Source organism: Myotis nattereri (genome assembly GCF_964212035.1).
Source record: "Myotis nattereri genome assembly, chromosome: 12".
Lineage (NCBI taxonomy): Eukaryota > Metazoa > Chordata > Mammalia > Chiroptera > Vespertilionidae > Myotis > Myotis nattereri.
Window position 1 is genome coordinate 45,210,651 of NC_138087.1, and position 17,614 is coordinate 45,228,264.

General features: G+C 35.8%; 1 protein-coding gene across 2 annotated transcripts in view; it reads left to right on the plus strand.

The window, feature by feature from the left end:
* Positions 1–17,614, plus strand: part of VPS13A (vacuolar protein sorting 13 homolog A) — a 193,649-nt gene that overhangs the window by 87,758 nt on the left and 88,277 nt on the right. For both annotated transcript variants that reach the window (XM_081103070.1, XM_081103071.1), the window contains exons 28-35: positions 96–155; positions 366–519; positions 1,229–1,342; positions 1,421–1,524; positions 6,798–6,965; positions 8,799–9,103; positions 11,795–11,942; positions 17,260–17,410. In XM_081103070.1, coding sequence (XP_080959196.1) covers positions 96–155; positions 366–519; positions 1,229–1,342; positions 1,421–1,524; positions 6,798–6,965; positions 8,799–9,103; positions 11,795–11,942; positions 17,260–17,410 — 1,204 coding nt within the window. The remainder of the gene's footprint in view (positions 1–95; positions 156–365; positions 520–1,228; positions 1,343–1,420; positions 1,525–6,797; positions 6,966–8,798; positions 9,104–11,794; positions 11,943–17,259; positions 17,411–17,614) is intronic.

Sequence of the window (17,614 nt, forward strand, 5' to 3'; positions counted from 1 at the left end):
GTTTTTTATACATGTCTATTAGGACCATTATATACCTGTATTTACATATGTTTTTTAAAGATTTCTAACAGATTTTTTTTATTCTCTTTGGGTAGGCTGAAAAGAATGTACCCAACTTGAGAAGTTCCTATAATAATGTTGAACAACTGATTAAGGTATAAGTGAATAATAATTTTTTAATTAGGTATAGTATTTCTAAGTGAATAATATATTATGAAATTTATTTTATAGCTAGAACTCTAAGATCCTTGAGGATAAAAATGGAATATTATAAATTGGATCCTTTGTACCACAAAGCCTAGTGCCTTAAAACAGAGCAGTCAAATAAATATTGACATAGTACTAAAATCAACTTTGTTCTTTAGGTGAATTTTTCCTCTCTGGATATTCATTTGCATACGGAAGCACTTCTGAATACAATAAACTATTTTAATAATTTCATTCCACAATTGGAGGAAAAGTCAGCCTCGTTGCATGTTGCGGAGACAGAAGACAAAGGAGAGGTCATTAAAAAAATAGGTATGTTTCTTTAAAATTCTTTTTTTTTTTTTTTTTTTAACCAAGTAGATTAATAAATTTATCTTTGGCTCTGTTAACTTACAATATTGTCTTCAGAATTTTATTGCCTAACTTAAAAATCTAGAAAGATTCATTATATACCAGGCTAATTTTAGAAAATAATAGTAAAGGAAAATGATTACTGCTGAAGAAAATGTGGTTTTAATTTATTCTATCATTCTTTTAAGTTGAAGATTATACTGTAGAAGTATTTGGTTTATATTAAAATTCATGCATTTAATATCATTACTTTAAATTAAAAAAATAGAGCTAATAATTTTTGAGTAATATCAGTGTATATTTTTAAATTAGAGTACTTTTTAAGCTGGGAAAATTTGCAAGTTTAATAATGACAGGTATCACCTAGTAATTATTAACTCTCAAAAGATTTATTATTTGGTAGTCAGCAATCCTAGTTTCAGATGTTAGCCTCATCTAGCATCCTTTTTTGTGTGTGTCCCCGTTTGCTTTTGTTTGGCTTTTTGTTTTCATTAGATTTTATTGTTTTTTTAGAATTCCTAATTTATAAGGGAATTTCTTGCTTGTTTTCAGTTGAATTGCAAATCAGGTTTTTCTCTAGCATTACTTTTATTTGTTGTGATATTTTACTTAAGTGTAGCGAGGTAGCTATAAGTTTTTCCTTACGTTTTACAATATGACTTTATTGCAGCTTCAAGACGATACAGGCATGAAGATATTACCTTGCAGATCTTAGCAGAGTTATCATGTTTACAGATCTTTATTCAAGATCAGAAACATAACATTGCTGAAATTAAGATTGAAGGTAATAAAATTTCAGAAAAATAAATTCAAAACTATTAAATGAAAGAAAAGGCATTTAACCATTCTTTTATTTTCGTAGGGCTTGATTCTGAGATAATTATGAGGCCTTCAGTAACTGAAGTAAATGCAAAGCTAAGAAATATAATTGTTTTGGATTCTGATATAACAGCTGTATATAAAAAGGTATGAATTTATGTCTATTAATTAACAGTACATTTTTGAATTTAATTTTCTTTAATTAGTCATGGGTATAAATTAGTTGTCTTATTTTAGCTGTGTGGCTTATTATATCTTTGGTTTTGGACTTAGGCATAATTGGGTTCTTATCTCTACTCCTAATCCTGAATTCTGTTTTGTTTATATATAAAACTAGAGGTGTGGTGCACGAAATTCATGCACTCGGCAGGGGAAAGGGGTCCCTCAGCCTGGCCTGTACCCTCTCACAGTCCTGGAGCCCCACGATCTATCATTCAAAAGAGGTGGGCCCCACCCAGTTGGGTCTCTGGGATGGATTGCCCCCGCAGAGGGAGGCCCCGCCCACCCCCAGCCAGTTAGCCTGGGTCTCTCTCTTTGGGACAATCGATCGCAGGGCTCTGCCATTGATTGCCCCAAAGAGGTAAGCCCTGCCCATCCAGTCAGGGCTCTGCAATGGATCGCCCCCACAGAGGGAGACCCCGCCCATCAGCCGCAGCACTGCCAGTCAGTGGCCTGGGCCTCCCTCTTTGGGGCGATCATGGAGCCCCCCAGATTGATCGATCGCCCTAGTGGCCGGTGGCCTGGGCCGCCCTCTGCAGGGCGATCATGGGGCGATAGCCAGGCCCCCGACCAATGGCATTGCACCTGCCTTGGCTGGCCTGGCACCAATGGGTGCCATAGCGTGGTCATCTGGATGGTCGTTCTGCTGTTCAGTCATTTGGTCAATTTGCATATTATGCTTTTATTATTATAGATGAGGATTAAGTATCTTATAAATGAGGTAAATATAAGTAATCACTCCTAGAGCATAGTTGCAGGGGAATGGGGGCAAGGCTGTGGAGGGATGGGTAAGTAGTAAATGCCCTTTTTACTTTTTCTTTTTCTTTTTCTCTTCAAATACTATGAACTTTGTAATGCATTTCAGATTTCACGGGCAGAGTGTCTGATGTCACATCGAATGAATGAGATTTTAAAAAAAGTTTATTTTCATCATTGCTTACTGGTGTAGCTGTTACAGTGTTAAGAGTCCATTGAACTGGATGGCTAGTAGTTGAAGGATGGGTATTTTGTTATTGGCTATAAGACTGTAAGGTTCTTGAATTAGATACTGTTGTGTAGTTGGACACATAATTTTTGAACAGTAGAGCATTCAGGTAAGATGGTATATTTAAGGTAGTGAAGAGTATCAAATAATAGTAGGATAAGAAAAGGCTGAGGTACTTGGTTGGGAAGTCAGAGTTTGGAGTGTGACAGGAAGAAAGGAAATAGATAAATAGGTTTAGCCAATAATACTGATGAGATACTGTGATGACCTGATTTTTATATTAAACAAAAGTCCTCATTCCTCATATTTTCTTACTAAAGCTTGCTAGCATGAGATAACAAGAGTTCCAAAATAGCAAAGATACATGACTTATAAGAATGAGGTGTGGTTAGCTTCTATTGCTTTTGTTTTAAAAATCCTAGTGATTAGAGCTTTGAAGAAGACATCCATTTTATTTGCCCTATCTGGAAAGTAAAGCTCAAATAAATGCATTTACTAAAAGTCATACAAGAAGTTAGAAATGGAACTGACATTATCACTCATGCCCTTTTTCTTCTTTTTCTCTGTAATTTTATTTTTAATGCATCTATAAGGTTAAAAATCCAACTTAGAAAAAAGGCCGCTAGTGACAGTTTCTCACTTCTATCTTTTTGCCCCACTTCTGTTTTCCTCTCCTTATTCCTTGACTTTGATTCTGATGTAATGACTTTTAAACAATCTACCTGGTTCTGTAGGTCACTTCATGTCAGAGAACCAGAAGGACAAAGCTTTTTGCACTAGATCACAGCTTCCTAGGTAACCGAGGTTGCTGTCAGATTCAGAAACAAATATGGGACCAGGGGCCATGGCAGGGGCCGGGCGGGGGCGCGGAGGATGGACCGAGACCCACCCCTGTGCCCACCTCAGCCTCTCGGCCCACAGTTCCTTTCAAGGTGCACGAATTCGTGCTTTGGGCCGTAGTATTTAAATAAGAGTTTTGGCTATGTTCCAATAACATTTTAATTTATCCTATCTAATAAAGAGGGAATATGCTAATTGATCCTCATGCCGTCACCTAGATGTTGGTGCCCATAGCCAACAAGGAGGGAATATGCTAATTGATTGCCCCACCATCAAATATGGCAGTGCCCACAACCACAAGATGGTGGCGCCCCTCAGCCCTGCTGGGGCAGCAGGCGTGTGGCAAGATCGAGCCCACCCCATGCACCTGCCTCCGGAGTCCCACAGTCTCCTCAGCCCCCAGTCACTCAGGGCCAGCCCGAGCTGCAGGCAAGCCTTGGATGGTGGCTGCCCAGCTGCCCAGGGCTGCCTGAGGCTCAACTAACCAGGGCCAGCCAAGGCTTGCGCCACTGGCAGCGGCAGCAGCAGAGGTGTGATGGGGCATCGCCTTCCCCTGAGGGCTCCTGGACTGTGAGAGGGGGCAGGCCGGACTGAGGGACCCCCCCTCCAGTGCATATATTTCATGCACCGGGCCTCTAGTTGGATAATAAAATATAATTTTGATATATCACAAAATATTTTTTGATATTTTCAACATCTTAAGAGCGTGAAAAACATTTTTACTAAATCCTACTGGTTGTAGTTGTTTAACTTACCAATATTATGGGAAGGGATGTTATTTTTTCCTTACTGTTTTGTAGGAATTATTTACTATTCTGCATATTATTTCTTGATTCAAATACTATATTCTTATTATGATGTCTTTTGATGAACAAAAGTTCTTAATTTTTTTTAAAATATATTTTATTGATTTTTTTACAGAGAGGAAGGGAGAGGGATAGAGAGTTAGAAACATCGATGAGAGAGAAACATTGATCAGCTGCCTCCTGCACATTCCCTACTGGGGATGTGCCCGCAACCAAGGTACATGCCCTTGACCGGAATCGAACCTGGGACCCTTGAGTCCGAAGGCTGATGCTCTATCCACTGAGCCAACCCGGTTAGGGCAGAAAGTTCTTAATTTTAATAAAATAAAATTTATCATTTCTTACCTTCTTGGTTTGAGAATTTTGTGTTTTCTAAACCATTCCATTCCTTGAATTCATAAAGGTATTACTCTATGTGATTTTTCTAAAAGTTAGATAATTTTGCCTTAAACTTTTAGGTCTTTAATTCTACTTAGAATTTTTTTTTTTTATATGGTTGAGGCTATAATTTCACTTTTTCCACACTGAATTTCCTAGTACCATATATTGAGATAGCCGTCTTTTTCTCACTCATCTATAGTACTATGTCCATTAAATATTAGATGTAGATATGTGAATAGATTTGTTTCTGAGCTCTCTTTTATTTGTTTATCCTTGCATCAGGAGCAAATATATAGTATTAATTTGATGCTGGATACTGTTCTAAGTGATTTATAAATGTTATTTAATCTCCCGGTAAATTGTTCTTCATTTCAGCTCATGTATCCTTCATTTCTGACTGGTTCTTTTTTATGATTTTCATGCTTTTTTTTTTTTTAATGCTGTTGAAGTTCCACTAAGTTCATTTTGCATCCTTATAACCAGTATTTTGAATTCTGCATCTAGTAGATTGTCTCCATGTTGTTTAGTTCTTTTCCTGGAGTTTTGTTCTGTTTTGTCACTTGAGATATGTTTCCTTGTCTCCTTATTATGATAGCCTCCCTGTGCTTGTTTCTGTGTATCAGATAGAGAGCTGTTATGTGTCCCGGGCTTGGTAGAATGGTCTTATGTTGTAAGTTTTCTCTAGGGACAGGGTTACAGCCTTCCTGATACACACACTGGGCACTGGGGTCACCTAGGAGGTACAGGCCCACGTCTGCTGCTGCCTATGTTCCACCCAGGGCCTCCCAGCATGAGCTACAAAGTGGTCTGCAGATGGATGCTAATTTTAATGGGCTTGGAGGTGCCCAGGTAAAGCCAAATTGCAAACCAAGGTTGGCTACTCCTAGTGCCAGCTTTGGGGCCCATTAGCAAGAAGTATGGGGCACCTGGAGGCCAGTTGCTGCTTGTTTGAGATTGTAGGAAAGTCTAAAGCACAAGCCAAGACAGGTCATTCGTATGGGAAAGCCACTGGAAACAGCTTGGATGGGGCCCTAAGTTGCATGGGGCAGGGTCTCAGAGAACCATCCAGGTGGGCTGAACAGTGTGAGCCAGGTTGATGAATTCTCAGATGGCACCTGCCTGCCCAGCTCTGTGTATGATGTGTGTCACAAAAAGAACAATGGTCTCTGCCAGCACTTTTTTTCTGATAGAAACCTGCCCCTCCAGTTCTCACCCTGATGTCAGTCAATTCAGTTTCTCCCGCTAGTCCCTGGTGCCTTTTGAGCTGCTGCATCAGTGCTGGAGCTCAGAAGGAGCAAGTCTGAGTAAGTCCTTCAGGAGGAACTGTCTGGGACTCCAGAAGCCCTCCATCGCACCCAGCCACAATCTCTGCTGTTTCTACACCCAGAAGTTATGGGTTCTGGTGTGAGGCTGGGACCCCTCGCTCCTCAGGAAATTTCTGTAGCTGAGATATTCCTCCCAATTTTTATCCTTCCTACATGGGTGTGGGACCAACCCCTTCAACCCCTCAGCCAGTCTCAATGTGGCTTCTTTAAATCCTTAGTTGTAGGACTTCCATTTAGCTATATTTCAGATAGTTCTGAATGATGGTTGTTCGGTAGTATCGTTGTAGTTTTGATGTGGTTGTGGGAGGATGCGAGTACTGTGTTTATCTACGCTGCCATCTCTGAAAACTAGCTCCACCATTTTAACTGGTATTGCAAAATGTGTGACTTTAATCTGTAGGTAATTTTTGGTTTGCAATTGAGATGACTTCAGAAAACTAATAAGGAACAGAAAATTTCATTAAGTTGTAGAGGTACAGAGTTTTCCCAAGTTTGATAGTGACCAAAAGTTCATTTATATGGCAATTCTTACTACATAAGTAAAGACACTAATTGAAAATGTAAATTCTAAAAAAAAAAAAAAAGAAAAGAAAATGTAAATTCTGATAATTTTCCTTTTTTTCTCCCCATTTATAAAATGTTGGCCAGACCTACTAAATGGATTTCATGGCCCACAAAGGGAGCTGCCACCACCAATTTCAAAAACTTGCAATGAACGTTCTAATAAAGGGGTTAGAATTGTTGCCTTATATCTATTTGGCTTGACTACATGGGAGATTTTCCAAATATGTTGCATTGCTTTGTTTTGTAATGAAGACATCGTTTAAAAAATGGATTTTGACATTTGAATTTTTTCTCATTAAGGCTGTTTATATCACTGGAAAAGAAGTTTTCAGCTTCAAAATCCTTTCTTATGTGAATGCAACTGCTGATTCTGCATACACAGATATGAGTGTGGTTGACATTCAAGTTAATTTAACTGTTGGTTGCATTGAAGTAGTTTTAGTCACCAAATTTTTATATTCTATATTGGTAAGTATGTTAATTGATTTTTTAATTGATTCTTTCCCGCTAGTTGGACATTGTTGTGCATCAACCATACTTGAAGAATAAATAATAATTTCTTGCTTGATTTTTACCACCTAATTTTTCATAATTGTTTGAGTACCATTTATTATCACTGAAATGTATAATACTTTATGTAGTATTATTTTCACATGGGAATATCCAGTTAATTGAAATATATATTTTAGATATTAACATATTAAGTATATGTACATTATATGTCATATATGTCATATATATTAATTGAGTTTTTATTTTATATATCATTGGTTTTTATGTTTTTGCTTTACTGAAGTTTCAACTCTAATGAAAAATACTAAATATATAACTGAAGTTTGTTGTTGTCTCAGCTTATTATTTATTTTTATTTATTTTTTAAATATATTTTATTGCTTTTTTACAGAGAGGAAGGGAGAGAGATAGAGAGTTAGAAACATCGATGAGAGAGAAACATCGATCAGCTGCCTCCTGTACATCTCCCACTGGGGATATGCCCGCAACCCAGGTACATGCCCTTGACCAGAATCGAACCTGGGACCTTTCAGTTCGCAGGCCGACGCTCTATCCACTGAGCCAAACCGGTTTCGGCCTCAGCTTATTATTTTAAAAATTATATTTTCTATTATGTTATAATTCTGTGACTGGGGCTTTAAGAGCTTTATATTTAATCTCTATATGATACACTCTCAGGTATGTGAATTACTTTTCATAGTTTATTTTCCCCTGTGGTTTTTTCATTCTGTCACTTGATGTTTTCTCTGGTGAGTGTCTTACCTATCTCTATGGCTTCACTATTCATTCTTTTAAAATGCTATCTCTTAGTGTTGGTGTATAAAATGGATGACTAGTTGATTCTAAGTACATAATGTTGCCGTTTTTTTTATCTTTTTAATTAAGGTTACCATGCAATTTTTCATATACCCATAAATTTTTTTGTACACCAAAACATAAATATCAACAAATATTTCTTGCCTAATTTCTTTTTTAAAATTCCTAGTTATTTGCTAAATGATTTTTAAAAATATTTTTATTGATTTCAGAGAGGAAGGGAGAGAGAGAGAGAAACATCAATAATGAGAGATAATCATTAATTGGCTGCCTCCTGCACACCCACACTGGGGACTGAGCCTGCAACCCTGGCATGTGCCCTTACCTGGAATCAAACTGTGACCTCCTGGTTCATAGGTTGATGCTCAACCACTGAGCCATGCTGGCCAGGCTCTAATTTCTTTTTAGAACTTGAAAGAATTTTGTCACTGAACCTGATGTGATACCCTTTTACTACAAAATTACTGAAAATGAAATCTTTTTCTAAGTATGAAAATTAAATGTAACTTTAGGTATATTTTATGTCATTGAGGTATTTTTTCCAGAATTCAGAAATTAGAAAAGTGTAGCATTCTTAAGGAAATATATTTTAATTTTTTATCTTACAAACAAAGAAGCTCTCTGCCAGTTGAGTTTGTACAGGGAAACACAATGTAATTGGTTAGCATTTAGGAAAAATGAGACAATGAGGGAACTAGATATCAGTGAAATATTGCAATATCCACATGTTACTTGTTCCAGGGACTAGTTTTTCAATGTTCTGCTATATCTTTGTATCTTTATCTTTGTGTTTCTCAATTTTTATGCAGAAGATTAAGATTTAATATAGGCAGTCAGACTTCGAATATATACTGCCTGGTTGTACCAAGAAATTTTTTTTCTTATGGAGGTAAAATCATTCCTGCCTTATATATTTAATAAATCTCATTCATTAATGGTAACCTTGTGAATATAATTCTGTTACCTTTATAGGCTTTCATAGATAATTTTCAAGCAGTTAAAGAAGCCTTGGCTGAGGCAACTGTCCAGGCAGCAGGAATGGCTGCTACTGGTGTAAAAGAACTGGCACAAAGGAGTTCTAGAATGGCATTAGATGTTAACATCAAAGCCCCAGTTGTGGTCATCCCACAGTCTCCAGTTTCTGAAAATGTCCTTGTTGCTGATTTTGGACTGATTACAATGACCAATACATTCCATATGATAACAGAGAGCCAGTGCAATCCCCCACCCATTATTGATTTGATTACGATAAAGCTGAGTGAAATGCGACTATACAGGTAAGCTTCCCAAAAATATATTTGTATAGAGTGGTCATTTTCTAACTTTTTACATTACAGGCTTTGGTATCCCGAGTCTTCTGTTTACAGTATTTTATTTCATTATAACTATACTTAATTTTGTAGAACTCTTTCCTTCAAGTATTTTTGGTAAGATCAATTATAGTCTTCTAGTTTTTAAAAACTTAGAAATGTATATTTGAAAATTTCTTCTTAGATAAATTAATTATCTGAGGAAGTATTTGTGCTTATTTGTAGTTTTTGTTGTTGTTAATACTCAAGTGAGGATATTTTTTCCATTGCTTTTTAGAGAGAGAATGGAAGAGAGGGAGGGGGAGGGAAGAGGGGGTAGTGAGAAAAAGATAGATAGAGAGAGAGAGAGAGAGAGAGAGAGAGAGAGAGAGAGAGAGAGAGAGACAGAGACATTGATGTGAGAGAGGCACATCAGTTGGATGCCTCCTGCAGGAGCCCAACCAGAGCCAGCATCAAACCTGCAACCCAGGTTTGTGCTCTAACCACTTAGAACACTGACCAGGGCTTCTTATTTATAATTCTTTATAAATTATAAGGTTATGGAATAATTGGAGGAATTCCTAATAGCATACATTTATTCACTTCACAAATACAGCATTATCCAAACTACTCTATCAGCTTTGTGCTGTGAATCTGATGTTCTAGTTAAAACAAAATATACACAGTAGAATACGACTTTATGAAATCATTGGGCATAGAATTATGAGTTAGGAGAATAAATGAATATCCAGATATTTCCAGAAATTTTTACTGTGTTTTTGTGCTATTTCTAATCACTACTCTAGATTTAGTGCCCTGTGCCTTTTTCAGCTTGGATACATCTCTGTTTATACCTCTCACTTGCCCTCTTCTGTTTTCCTCTTATTTTTCTTTGATCTTATTCTATTTGTTTCTTTTCCTTTATTTTTGCTACTTCTCTTGACTGGCCTCTGCCTGGTCTGTCTCCCTCAATCTGTCTTCTTTCCATCAGTTGAGTACTTTTTTTAGAAAAGCAAGAATTTATTGACTGCAACAAAAACACACAGCACAGTGAAATAAGGAAGGAATAGCAATTGAGTATTTTTAAAGCAGTTTATTGAGATATAATTGACATATAAGCAATCACATATCTTCAAAGTGTATAATATGGTAAGTTTTGACATGGATACACTTGTGAAAGTTTGTGTACATTGTAATATTTCTTCTTTAAATATTTGGTAGAATTCACCAGTGAAGCCATCTGGTCCCAGGGTTTACTTGTGGGAGATTTTTAAATACATTTTCCATTCTCTTAATAAACTTAGGTCTATTCAAGTTATTTTTTTCTTTTGTGATCTTTTTAAAATTTTTCAAGAAATTTGTCCATTTTGTTCACATTGTAGAATTTTATGGTATAAAGTTGTGTATAATGTTTCCTTCTTATTATTAATATACACAGGGATTTTGCCTCCCTCATTCTTGATATTTATAGTTTATGCCTGTTTACTAATCAGTTTTGTTAGAGGTTATCAGTTTTATTGATTTTAAAGAACCAGCTTTTGGTTTTCTCTTATTTTTTCTGTTTTCTCTTTCATTTATTTCTGCTTTGATATTTATTATTTCCTTCTGCTTATTGTGGATTTAATTTTGCTTTTTCTTTACGTGTTTCTTTACGTGTTAACTAATGTTGATTTGAACATTTTTTCTTTGATAATTTACTGCAGGCATTTAGTACTAAAATTTTGGAGTTTTTATCTGTAGCTCTCTTCTTTCTGGCATTTTACTGTTCGAGCTCTAGCTAGCTGCGTTGGTCACAAGAATTCTCAGTGCCATCTCATGAATTACTGTCCAGTGCTTGATGTCCTATGTCCTTTTATTTCTTTTTAGAACATTTGGCCTTTAATTTGCATTAAAATAAGTTTCTTTAAATATTTCAGTTACAAGTTCTAATAGTGAAGACATAGTAGATGCTGCAGGTACTCAGTATTGGCTCCCATCCTTTCCCCCACTCTCTCCCAAGCTTTGTTTTTTCACTCAACATTCAAATGGGCACTCTGCACTAAATAAATGGCTCCTGGTGCCATTTATTTCAGGTTACACATTGTAAACAAGTGTTCTTTATGCATGCCACGTTTATTGCATTTTGGAACTTTTTGTTGTGGATTTTGCTGTTCAAATTGCTGCCAAGCATATAGTGCCAGTTATAACCATAAAAGATTAAAAGTGGATGAATTGTATGGATGTGAGTTGTCTCAATAATACTATTTAAAAATCTAAAGGAAAATAATATGTAAGTATCAATAATAGGGTAGAACATAACTTTCTAATTTAAGCATTGAAGGAATAAGAAAAGTGATAAGGGAAAAATACCAATTGGGTTTTACTGTACAAGAATGTAATTTTCTGAATATTAATTACCAAAACAAGGTTATAAGGGAAAAAGAATATGGGGTATTAGCATCTTTATCAAAGGATAAAAATCTTTAAATATTTTAAACCAGAAAGAACAAGATAATTTGAAAAATTGGTAAAAAAACAACTAGATGATTTTGTAAAGGAGCCAATAAATAGCTAATAGAAATGTTCATACACACAAAATTATTGATTTCTACTATTAGTATATAAAATGAAAATTTTAACTTTTTGTTACCATCTGAGTACATATGAAACAATTTGCAATAATTTTCTCTCTCCTTTTAGGTCTCAATATAGTAATGATGCATACCAGGAAGTACTGGATATACTACTGCCATTAAATCTTGAGGTGATTGTTGAGCGAAATTTAGCCTGGGAGTGGTTCCAGGAAGTTCCTTGTTTTAATATAAATGCTCAACTAAAGCCTATGGAGGTAATTTTTCAGATACTTGTTGATTCCTCTTTTTTTGATTAAAAGATATTGCTTGGGGACATATTGCTTGGGTGTAGAAGTTATATCTTTATTAATCACCTTTGTCAGAATTGAAATATTAGCTCTTTTAATCTAGAATTCATAGAATATTCTCCATTCATTCATTCAACAAATATTTGCATGCCTGCTGTGTTAGATATTGGAGATACAGTGGCAGAGAAGCAAGATATTGTCTCTGGCTTTGTGGACTTACCAGTCTGATGCAGAGGTTGGTGGTGATGGTAGTCCAGAGGTGTGATAGAGAGTAAAAAGTACACATGTACATTATTAAAATGGTTTAAATTGTGGCAAATTCTATTAAGGAAACAAATATTAGGATGCTATAAGTAGTCTGTTGGATACATTAACATGGAATTTAGTGGAGAGGTCTAGGCAGGATAGAATTTGATGTTATCAGCAATGAGAATATATGGAATAACCTAGAGAAAATCGTAGAAGAATGGAGAGGTTGAAGATGAAAATTGCAAAGGATCAGGACCTTAGGCATAACTTAACCTCGCTATTGGTTGACATTGCTTTACAGATCCCTAATGTACCTATCCACAAATTCATATTGTTCCCTCTTGACTGGATGTAACTATTTCACATGTTTTGCTGAAGTGACACAACATATGTTGTGTCTGCAAGGTTTCTTTTTCCAGTCCCTGTCCCCAGTTTCCCTATTTCTTCCTATAAAAAATGTATTAAAAAAGAGAAAACAATAATTTTAAAGATTTAAGATTTTTAACTTAAAAGTCTATTTAGAATTTAAAACCTCTCAACTGGAAGAAAAATGTTAAATTCTTAGTTATATAGATCATATGGGCATCTTAACTTATAGATGGAAAGTACCCTCTTGTGATAAATAATTGAAGTCTCTTTGTGTTGGTAAGACAACAGATTGAAACTTATAAAAGACTAGAGGCCCAGTGCACGAAATTCGTGCAAGAGCCTTGGCCCCAGGCCCCGCCCGGGCCTCTGCTGCCTCTACTGCGGCCCCAGCCCGCTGAGGCTTTGTCCGGAAGGAAGGACATCCAGAAGGATGTATGGTCTAATTAGCATATTACGCTTTTATTATTATAGATAAGTAGCATGCTGAGCAAATCCTCTTCCCATTGGACATAGTCATTAGGCAGATTTATGTGGGGTGGCAGGACACTGTTTTCCTTCACTCTTCCCCAGGGCAAATCCATGCAGTATCAGGTAATATTTCAGGTCATCTGCAAATGCCTGGCTACTTTCCAGGACTGATGAAATTGGGTCTTTGCTTATCCTTATTCACATGAATAGGCAGCAGTTGTTGTAGACACCCAGCCTCCCTCCCCCCAGCTTCCCTCCCCCCCCAGCTTCCCTCCCCCCGCCCCCCAGCTTCCCTGCATTTAGACTAAGAATGCATTTAGAATGCATTTAGACTAAGTACTACAGCTTGTGATTTGTCTTGTCAGATGTTTGGAGATAGCACACAGACTGCCCTGACATGTAGGAGCCATAGAGCAACAATCTGGAGGTTGTTACCGTTTTTCCAACTTCTGCACTGAGCTGTTAGCAAGAGTGAGAGTGATGATTAACATCAAGAACTGGCAGGCATTCAATATACATGTACTAATTGAAAAGTGTTGATTTAGAAATTATATTTTATTTCAGTTTATAAATTTATATGAACATACTGTTTTTGCAATGACTGCTGCATAATAATCACAAAATAAATGTCATGAATAAATGTTTTTTTAAAACCTAAGTAGTAGGTATGTACTAAAACAACATAAATAGCATGAATAAGGTACACATGGATTTAATCTTAAAACACTAGATTAGTATATAGGAATATCTTGTTTTATTGTGCTTTGCTTTTTCGTGCTTCACAATTTTTTGCAAATTGAATGGCAAATAGGCTTCGAGCAGCAAACTTATTGCCACCATTTCCCCAACAATGTTTGCTCACTTCACATCTGGGTCGTATTTTAGTAATTCCCCCAATATTTCATACTTGTCTATTATTATTATATTTGTTTTGGTGATTTGTGGTTAGTCATCTTTGATGTTACTATTGTTATTGTTTTTCGGCACCACCAACCACACCCATATAAAACTGTAAACTTAGTAGATAAATGTTGTATGTTTTCCAACTCCTCTACCAAGTGCCCTGTTCAAGCTGGTTTCCCTATCTCTTCCTCTCTTTGGGTCTTACTATTCCTCAAGACACAGTAATGTTGAAATTAGGCCAATTAATAACCTTACAATGTCCTCTACGTGTCGAGTGAAAGAAAAAGTTGCACTTTTTTCATTTGAAATCAAAAGCTAGAAATAATTAAGCATAGTGAGAAAGGCATGTCAAAAGCTAAGATAGGCTAAAAGCTAGACCTCTTGCAACAAACAGCCAAATTGTGAATGCAAAGGAAAAGTCCTTGGAGGAAATTAAAAGGACTACTTTAGTGAACACACAAATGATAAAAAAGCAAAACAGCTTCATTGTGGATATGGAGAAAGTTTTAAGGGTCTGGGTAGAAGATTAAATCAGATAAAACAGTCTCTTAAGCTAAAGTCTAATCCAAAGCAAACCCCTAATTCTCTCCAATTCTCTGAAGGCAGAGATAGGTGAGGAAGTTGTACAAGAAAATTTTGAAACTAGCAGTGGTTCGTTCCAAAAGTTAAGGAAAAAAAATCTGTCTCTATAACATAAAAGTACAAGGTAAAGCAGCAAATGCTGATGTAGAAGCTGCAGCAAGTTACCCAGAAGATCTAATTAAGATAATTAATGATGGTGGTTACACTAAACAACAGTATAGATGATATGGTCTTATATTGGAAGAAGATATACCATCTAAGACTTTGATAGCTGGAGAGAAGTCAGTGCCTGCCTTTAAAGCTTCAAAGAATAGACTGACTCTTTTGTTAGGAGATAATGCAACTGCTGACTATAAATGGAAACCAATGCCCATGAACCATTCTGAAAATCCTAGGGCCTTTAAGAAATATGCTAGGTCTACTCTGCCTGTGCTCTATAAATGAAACACCAAAACCTGGTGATAGCAATCTGTTTACAACATGGTGTGCTGAATATTTTAAGCCTAGTGTTGAGACCTACAGCTCAGGTAAAAAAAAGATTCCTTTTAAAATATTACTGCTCATTGACAATGCATGTGGTCATCCAAGGCCTCTGATAGAGAGGTACAACAAGATTAATGTTGTTTTTAGACCTGTTAGTACTACCTTCTGCAGCCCATGGATCAAGGAGTAATTTTGCTTTCAAGACTTATTATTTAAGAAATATATTTTGTAAGACTATCGCTGCAGTAGATAGTGATTCATCTGATGAATCTGGACAGAGTAAATTGAAAACCTCCTGGAAGGATTCACCATTCTTGATGCCATTAAGAACATTCATGACTCGTGGGAAGAGGTCAAACGTCAACATTAACACAAGTTTGGAAGAAGTTGATGCTAACTCTCATGGTGACTTTGAGGTATTCAGGATATCTGGAGGGAATAACTGCAGATGTGATGGAAATAGCTACAACACTAGAATTAGAAGTGGAGCGAGAAGATACTTCTGAATTGGTGCAACCTCACGATAAAACTTTAATGGATGAGGATTTGCTTCTTATGGATGAGCAAAGTAGGGTTTCTTGAGATGGATTCTTCTCCCAGTGAACATGCTGGGAAGATTATTGAAATGACAACAAAGAATTTAGAATATTACATAAATTTAATTGATAAAGCAGTGGCAGGTTTTGAGAAGATTGACACCAATTTTGAAAGAAATTCTGTGGATGAAATGCTATCAAATAGCATTTCATGCCACAAAGAAATTGGTCATGAAAAAGAGAATCAATTAATATGGCAAACTTCATTTTATCTAATTTTAAGAAAATTCCATAGCTCCCCCAACCTTCTGCAACCACAACCCTTATCAGTCAGCAGCCATTAACATTGAGGTAAGACATTCTAATAGCAAAAAAAAATTGTGACTCGCTGAAGGCTTAGATGATGGTTAATACTTCTTAGCAATACAGTATTTTTTAAATCAAGTTATGTATGTTGGGTTTTTTTAGACTTAATGCTTACACTTAATAAACTATTATATAGTATCAACATAATTTTTACATGTACTGGGAAACCAAAAAATTTGTGTGATTCACTTTATTTTGATAGTCGCTTATTGCGATTGTCTGGAATCGAATCCACAACAGCTACAAGATATGCCTGTATCGTCTTTTCAGTGCAGTCAAAGAAAACCTGATGAAAATAACATTGTTAATTTTTGTGGAATTAAAATTATCCCCTTGAGGTAATTAAACATATCATTATAAAACTCATAGATCTTTTTTATTTTTATTTTTGCAAAGTGGGTTTTGTATTAGAGTTCTCTAGAGAAATAAAATATGATGTGTGTGTTTGTGTGTATACTTGGCCTGTGTGCATTAGACTGACACTGATGTCTAGGAGGGGTCAAATGTGGTCACCACGGTGGGCTACAACAGCTGCTTACTACTAAGTGAGTCATGGTAGAGATAGACTCAGTTTCATTCTAGTAGGTCTGCCCCAAAAGGCAGTTGGGCATTTGTAGATGGTCTGCAGCATATATAAGGTGTGTGTGTGAGTGTAAAATATCGAGGAAAATATTTGACCAAATATATATATACTGTGATCCAACCAAATTGACATAAAATTAACCATCACAACTTTCAGGACAGCTCCTATGCTGGTGATTTTAGACTAAATTCTCAACACACGAGGTTTTTACTTATTGTGTTGAGTAAGTTTATTAAGTGGACTAAAGCATGATACTAAACCACTTAAGCCTCAACTTCTTATAAAGTCAGGATTATATTCGTTACACCTAATACTTGTGAGGTTCAAATAAAGTAATTCACGTAAAACACATTGTGATCTATTTTTCATCATACAAATGAATTATTTTTTATTCTATATTTAAAGATTTAGCTGTTTACTAACCAAAAAAAGACAAAGTAGATGAATATTTAACCAAGTAACTTTATTTTAAAATTTTGAAATTACTAGTTTATTGGTAAGTTGTAATACAAATAGTTCATTATTCATAGCTTCATTAATATTGTATTTAATCTTGTTCTGTATTTCACAAGGTACTAAAACTCATGCGCTCATTTAAAACTGAATATTCAGTTAGTAGAAATATCTCATGTGTAAAAATTGGTTTTGGAGAGGATTGAAATGAAACAATTATTTTTATTGTATGTGAATTTTTTACTACATGAAGTAGTAATATTAAAATAAGCAAATCTTATTTTTTTAACAGTTCATTCTTAGTCAAGAAGATATAACAACTATCTTTAAAACATTATATGGTAATATATGGTATGAAGGAGGTGGCAGTGTCCCACCAGCAGGAGTGAAAGATCAGAGTAGTGTTACTGGTGGAGTCACTAACACTTCACATCATTCAGGAGGTATGTTCTTGACCTTAAACTCTTTCCCCTCCCACCCCACCCCCTTTCTTCTTTCCTTCCATTCTCTATTCCTAGTTTTGGAGTAAAATTAGATTTATAAATATTTTTGAATTATTTAATCACATTCAGGTATCTCTAAATTGTTTATTATTAGTTCTGTTGATTTTTCCCTTTGATTCAAAATTCTCAGTCCTATTATGACAA